The 6,035-nt window shown below is 57.6% G+C and overlaps 1 protein-coding gene across 1 annotated transcript in view; it reads left to right on the top strand.

Annotated features, from left to right (window-relative positions):
• LOC104410378 (kinesin-like protein KIF1A) overlaps positions 1-4,212 on the top strand; it is a gene marked incomplete at its 5' end in the record, with an annotated part of 12,196 nt that extends 7,984 nt beyond the window's left edge. Inside the window, 11 exon segments of the mRNA XM_010020525.1 lie at positions 212-326; positions 580-713; positions 1,061-1,122; positions 1,234-1,379; positions 1,488-1,700; positions 1,859-1,936; positions 2,255-2,379; positions 2,520-2,666; positions 2,786-2,978; positions 3,054-3,172; positions 3,704-4,212. Coding sequence (XP_010018827.1) covers positions 212-326; positions 580-713; positions 1,061-1,122; positions 1,234-1,379; positions 1,488-1,700; positions 1,859-1,936; positions 2,255-2,379; positions 2,520-2,666; positions 2,786-2,978; positions 3,054-3,172; positions 3,704-3,746 — 1,375 coding nt within the window.
• Positions 4,213-6,035: the final 1,823 nt, after the last annotated feature.

The raw sequence follows: 6,035 nt of genomic DNA, 5'->3' as shown, positions 1-6,035 counted from the left end.
CCCCCCCCCCCCCCCCTGCCACACCTTGTCCCCCTTTGCCTTGAGCCTGCGTCTTCTGGAGTGGCTGTCCCCATCTGTCCCTGTGGCGTGTGCATGTCCATGTGTCCTTGCAGGCCTTGCTGCAGCGGCAGACAATAGCATCTCCTTGCTCACTCGCCTGGGGTTCTGGGGACATTGTTTTACCGGTTCTGCTATTTCATTTTTGTTGCAGGACTTTCTACCAGTTTGAGACAGCATGGGATAGCTCCATGCACAACTCGCTGCTGCTCAACCGTGTCACCCCCTACCGGGAGAAAATCTACATCACCTTGTCTGCCTACATTGAGGCAAGGACCTTAGTTGGGGCCATTGTAATGCCAACAAAATCTGGTATTTCCTCCACTGCCGGGGTCCAGCCAATGTAAACCCCTCCTTTAGCCAGCACCAATGCTGACAGGGTGCAGGATTCAGCCTAGTGCTTTGGGGCCCTGGTGGGACCCCAGGAGTGGAAACTGCTGGACACCAGGGGTGGGAGAGACCTGATGGGTTGCCGAGCCACAGCCCCCCCCCATAACACCTTTTCCTCCTGCCCTGCTGCAGATGGAGAACTGCACTCAGCCGGCAGTCATCACCAAAGACTTCTGCATGGTCTTCTACTCCAGGGATGCCAAGCTTCCTGCCTCCCGTTCCATCCGCAACCTTTTCGGCAGCGGTAGCCTGCGGGCTTCTGAGAGGTACTGGGATGGGTTGCCGAGCCACAGCCCCCCCCCATAACACCTTTTCCTCCTGCCCTGCTGCAGATGGAGAACTGCACTCAGCCGGCAGTCATCACCAAAGACTTCTGCATGGTCTTCTACTCCAGGGATGCCAAGCTTCCTGCCTCCCGTTCCATCCGCAACCTTTTCGGCAGCGGTAGCCTGCGGGCTTCTGAGAGGTACTGGGGTGCTCCTGCCTTTCTTGGAGAGAAGAGCCATCACCCAGGGACTGGGGCCCTTCTGGGGCATTCCAGCTGCCTGGGTGAAATAACTGGGGCATGGGGATTGGACAGAGCTGGTAAAGCCTCATCTTCCTTTGACCACAGCAACCGTGTGACAGGAGTCTACGAGCTCAGCCTCTGCCGTGTGGCAGACGCCGGCAGCCCAGGTGGGTGCCATGTCTCTGCCTGGGTGTTCACCACGAGGCTGGGAGGCACAGCATGGTGGCTGGGGTTGGGTCTGTGCATCTGTACCCCCCAGTATGTGTCTGTCCCCACAGGCATGCAGAGACGTCGCCGGCGTGTGCTGGACACCTCCGTAGCCTATGTGCGGGGAGAGGAGAACCTGGCTGGCTGGCGGCCCCGCAGTGACAGCCTCATCCTCGACCATCAGTGGGAGCTGGAGAAACTCAGCCTCCTGCAAGAAGTAAGAGTTTGAGCTAGAAGTGGGGTAATGGGGCCTGGGACGCATGGTCCCCAGAAGGATGCCAGTAAGGGAAAGGGGCTGCCTCTGAGCTGGGATGCCTCTGCCCAGGTGGAGAAGACAAGGCACTACCTGCTCCTGCGCGAGAAGCTAGAGACAACCCAGCACCTGGGCCTGGAGACCCTGTCCCCCTGCTCCAGTGAGGACTCTGAGTCCCGAAGCACCTCCTGTGTCTCCTCCCCGCTCTCCGTCGATGGGGCTGCTGAGAACCGCACCTCACCTCCCGAGAGCCCCAGCGAGAGGCAGAAGGAACTGGCTGTGAAGGTACCATCCTGCAGCATCCCCAGCTCACAGGGATGAAGCTGGGAAGGGGCTCCTGTGGGGTGGAAGGGGACTGTGGCAGGAGAAAGCCCAAGAGGAGCAGGAGGAGAAGGGTGGAAGAAGATGCCTCCTATCCTACCATCTTCCTCTTCTCTCCACAGTGCTTGCGCCTGCTCACACACACCTTCAACAGGGAGTACAGCCACAGCCACGTCTGCATTAGCGCCAGTGAGAGCAAGGTACTGTCAGTGCCCTGGGCTCACTGGGCTGCTGGGAGCTGGGAGGGATGTCTGGCCAAGAGCGCCTGGCTGGGCAAGGGCCAAATGGGCACCTTGGTGTGAATAGTCCCTGCTCTGGGGTCCCCACTCCCTTCACCTGCCCTGGAGTTCCCTGAGCTGGTGGCTTTTGGGCCTGTGCTGGGGGAGAAACCTGCTGGCTGGGGGAGAAACCTGCTTGCTGGAGGTTTTGCTTCTCCCTGTATGAGTAGGCACCTGGTCCTTTTTGCCTGTGCCCAGCTTCAGGCAGAAACTTGAGTCCATACCTGCACTCCTCCACAGCTGTCCGAAATGTCTGTGACCCTGATGAGAGACCCGTCCATGCAAGTTCTTGGGGTCACCACTCTCACCCCCTCCTCAACCTGCCCATCACTGGTGGAAGGACGCTACAATGCCATCGAGGTCAGGTAAGAAGGTGGCCAGGAGGTTTGGGTGATGTCCTGGCATCCCTCAAGCAGGGCAGCTGTACCACTGGGACATGGTCCTGGTCAAAGGGTGTTCCCTAGCTGTCACTCTTCCTACATTCTAGCCTTTCCTCCCTCTCCAGACCCCCCCAGGTCTCTTCCAGAGCAGAGAGCCCTGACCTGGAGCCTGCAGTAGAAGGAGAGCAGAAGAAGTCCCCAGGCCACCGGCCTGAGGAGGAAAAGGAGCCCCAGCGTTTGCTGGTGCCCGACATCCAGGAGATCCGGGTCAGGTAGGAGCAGCTGGGGCAGCCAGGAAAGGGAGTGCCTTGGGGTTGGGAGGGGAACCATGCCCTACCATTGCCACCTCCTTGTGGTCCATGCTTCACCCTGATCTCGGTCCCTTCCACAGCCCCATCGTCTCCAAAAAGGGCTACTTGCACTTCCTGGAGCCCCACACCAATGGGTGGGTGAAGCGCTTCGTGGTGGTCCGGCGCCCATATGTCTACATTTACAATTCAGACAAGGATATGGTCGAGAGGGCCATACTCAACCTCTCCAAGGCTCAGGTGGAGTACAGCGAGGACCAGCAGGCCATGCTCAAGGTAGGGCACCGTGATCCAGCCCCGCTCCACACACCCCCTCAGGCAGGGAACTCATCCACAGCTCTCTCCTGGCAGACCCCGAACACGTTTGCAGTGTGCACAGAGCACCGCGGCATCCTGCTGCAGGCAAGCAGTGACAAGGACATGCACGACTGGCTCTACGCCTTCAACCCCCTCCTGGCTGGGTCCATAAGGTACCAGGGGCAGCTGGGTGAAGGGTGGTGCAGAGAAGTTGCTGGTGGGGGGTCTGCGGGCAGCCAAGTGTGCTCCCTGTCCCAGACCCAGTGCTCTTCCTGGTGCAGGCCCATCCAGCCAGGCATGGGGAGCACCTCCTGCACAGAGCTGTGCCAGGATGTGCTCTCAGCTGGCAGAACTTGGACCATACTAGACTTGATTTCAGCTCCTTCCGGTTTAAATACTTCAATCTAGGGACAGATATTGGCTGGTACAGAGGCATTGTTGTGCTGAGTTCAAAGCAACATTCATGGTTGGTGGCAGGGACACTGGCCCTTCACTATTGAGACCATCTCAAGTGGCAGGACTAGGGAGAGAGGAGTAAATGCACAGAAATTTGTGCGCTTTGGCTAAAGAGACGTTAATTCCATGTTCCTCCAGCTCTGGCTGGATTCAAGCACCAGCCGGGAGCCAGGACACCAAACACAGGGAGATCACACCTCTCCTTGTCCGAATCTCTGACACCTTTTTTCTCTTGTTTTCCAAATCAGATCCAAGCTTTCCAGAAGGAGAACAGCCCAGATGAGAATCTAACCTGAAAAATACCCTCCACCTCATCCGTCTGCCAACAGAATCAAGATAGCTGATTCTGTCTCAAGACTCCCCATGCTAACGTCTGATCTCTCACACCATCTGCTGCCCCAGCTGCCTGCTCCATGGAAGGATCTGTCTCGATTCACACCTTTGCGGAGGAAACTCACTTCCGTTTGTAGCTGCAAAAGCCTCGACCTGCCTGGGCAGGATCTCTTGTGCACGTGCCATCTTCTGCCCGTCCCCTCATGGGTGACCTTCATGTTACACCATCTGTAATGCTCCAGAAAGGTCCCTGTCAGAGGGGAGGGAGTGAGGAGGGCAGTTTTGGCTAATAGCTGGTCTTTGATCTACAGAGGTGGGAGTGTGGTAAAGCTTGGAGGGGGGAGAGCAGGAGGAATTGCCTCCACATGAAGGGAAAGGGATAGTTTAAGTATGAGGATTTCCTAGTTTATTGATGTTTCTGCAAGAGACAGCAGAGTAAGATCAGGTGTCGGTAGTTTAAGATGATATTTATAAAGTATTTATTTCTATTTACATCACAAAAATCCCGTAAGTTGGGTCCTGGCCCCTGGACAATGCCTCCCCCAGGCAAGGGAGAGCCTTGGCAGTGGGCTGGGGCCCCAGAGATGCCTTTCCTGGGACATCCCTGGCATATGCCCAGCAGCAGCGGAGCTCTTGCCCTCGCTCCCTGCCCTTCCCCAACCCTCTGCTTTGCACCCCCCTGCAGCTTAAACTATTTCTTCCCTAAGTGGTGGCTGGATAGCCTACCATGTCTTCCGAAAGGAGGCAATTCCTACCTGCCCCAACTACCTCTGGAAGGGAGGAGCCTGCCATCTCAGTGGGCTAGAGAATTCCACATCCATGCGGATGTGTCACCTCACTTTGGAGCTTGGTCCTGCTGGAGGGAAAAGGAGGGTTCTGGGGATGGCTCTGCCTGTCACCTTGTGCGAGGCTGTCCTTCCCAAAAGCATGTGGGCCACCTCCACTATCCCAGCCCAGGAGCCCCTGGGGGCTTGTCCAAAGGGATTCCTCCCGTCTTAGGACAGGACGCCAAGGGTCCCATTCCTGCAGGGAGTGTGGAGGTTCAGGTGGCTGCTTCCGATGCTGGATGGGAAAGTTCCCCTGGAGCTGGGGCTAGAAATGACTATCTCAATCCACAGGACCCTCTTTACCCTTTTCCAAGAGGGCTGTCACATCCCTTCTCCTCCCAGCAGGACAACAGGCTCATAGCAAGTCAGAGGGGCAGGGAAGAGGCTGGGGTGGGGGTGTCAGGGTGGGGATGGGGCTTCTTTTTACTGTTATAGTTGGCATTTTCTCACTCCTCTTCCCCTACTGCAGAAGCAAATGCTCACCTCCTTCCCACCCTGCCTCCACTGGCACGTTAATCCAGGGGGCTTCTCACGGCAGAGGTGGCTTTGCCGAAAAGACCTTCTCCTCCAGCCATAACTTGCTTCCCACCTTCCCCAGCAGCAGCTCTCCCTCTCCTCTATCTCCCATCTTTTATCTATTGGGGGTGGGGGGGAAGGATGCTTTCAGCTGGGGCTTTCCAAGCAGCCAGCTGCATCCAGCACAGCTCTGGGCAGGAAGGTGAGCACCTTCCTTCACGTATCTCCCGGGCATCCCCCTAGCTTCGCTGTCACGCCTCGGTGGCTTACCTTCCCTTGCACAGCACGGCTGCGCCTTGGCTCTGCCGCACCTCCCCGCACTGTCTGTGTGTGTGTGTGTGTGTGCGTGTGTGTGGGACTTGGTGCTGTCTTCTCGTTACGCTCATATTGTTGGGAGGCACGGACAGGTAGGGACATGGCAGATGGGCAGAGGCTTGCAGGGACCCCCTCGCTGCACATCAGGGGCTGTTCAGCTTGAGTTTCAGGTGATGGAAAAGGGTTTGGGGATCCTTCCTGAGCCCCTGCAGGTTTTGCCCAGCCTTGCTGCAGCTCCATGGGCATCTCACCCCATTGCTCTGGCCTGGAGCTGTGGCAGGGCTGCTCCTCCCAGCCCTGCTTCCCAGGCAGGTGGCAAATTGCCTGCCCCATCAAACTGGGTTATTTCCCCGCCCTGTGATCTAAAGACCTGGAAGCCAACTCGTGCCCTTTATGGAGGGATAGGTTCTCAGTCGGGGGGCATGGAGGGGCAGACCTGCGGCTGGGGTGAAGGAGGGATCTGGGCTGTGACATTCCAGCAAAGACTAGTTGGTACCATCCCACATTTCAGTGTAAGGGGCTAGGGAACACTGTCCCCCCCCCGCAGGGGAGAGAGGAGGCTCTATCAGGGCGGAGGCAGCTTCTGGTG

This window comes from Nestor notabilis, unplaced genomic scaffold (genome assembly GCF_000696875.1).
Source record: "Nestor notabilis isolate BGI_N333 unplaced genomic scaffold, ASM69687v1 scaffold17648, whole genome shotgun sequence".
NCBI lineage: Eukaryota > Metazoa > Chordata > Aves > Psittaciformes > Psittacidae > Nestor > Nestor notabilis.
The sequence above is the reverse complement of the archived record's forward strand: the minus strand, read 5'-3'. Positions and strand labels throughout refer to the sequence as shown.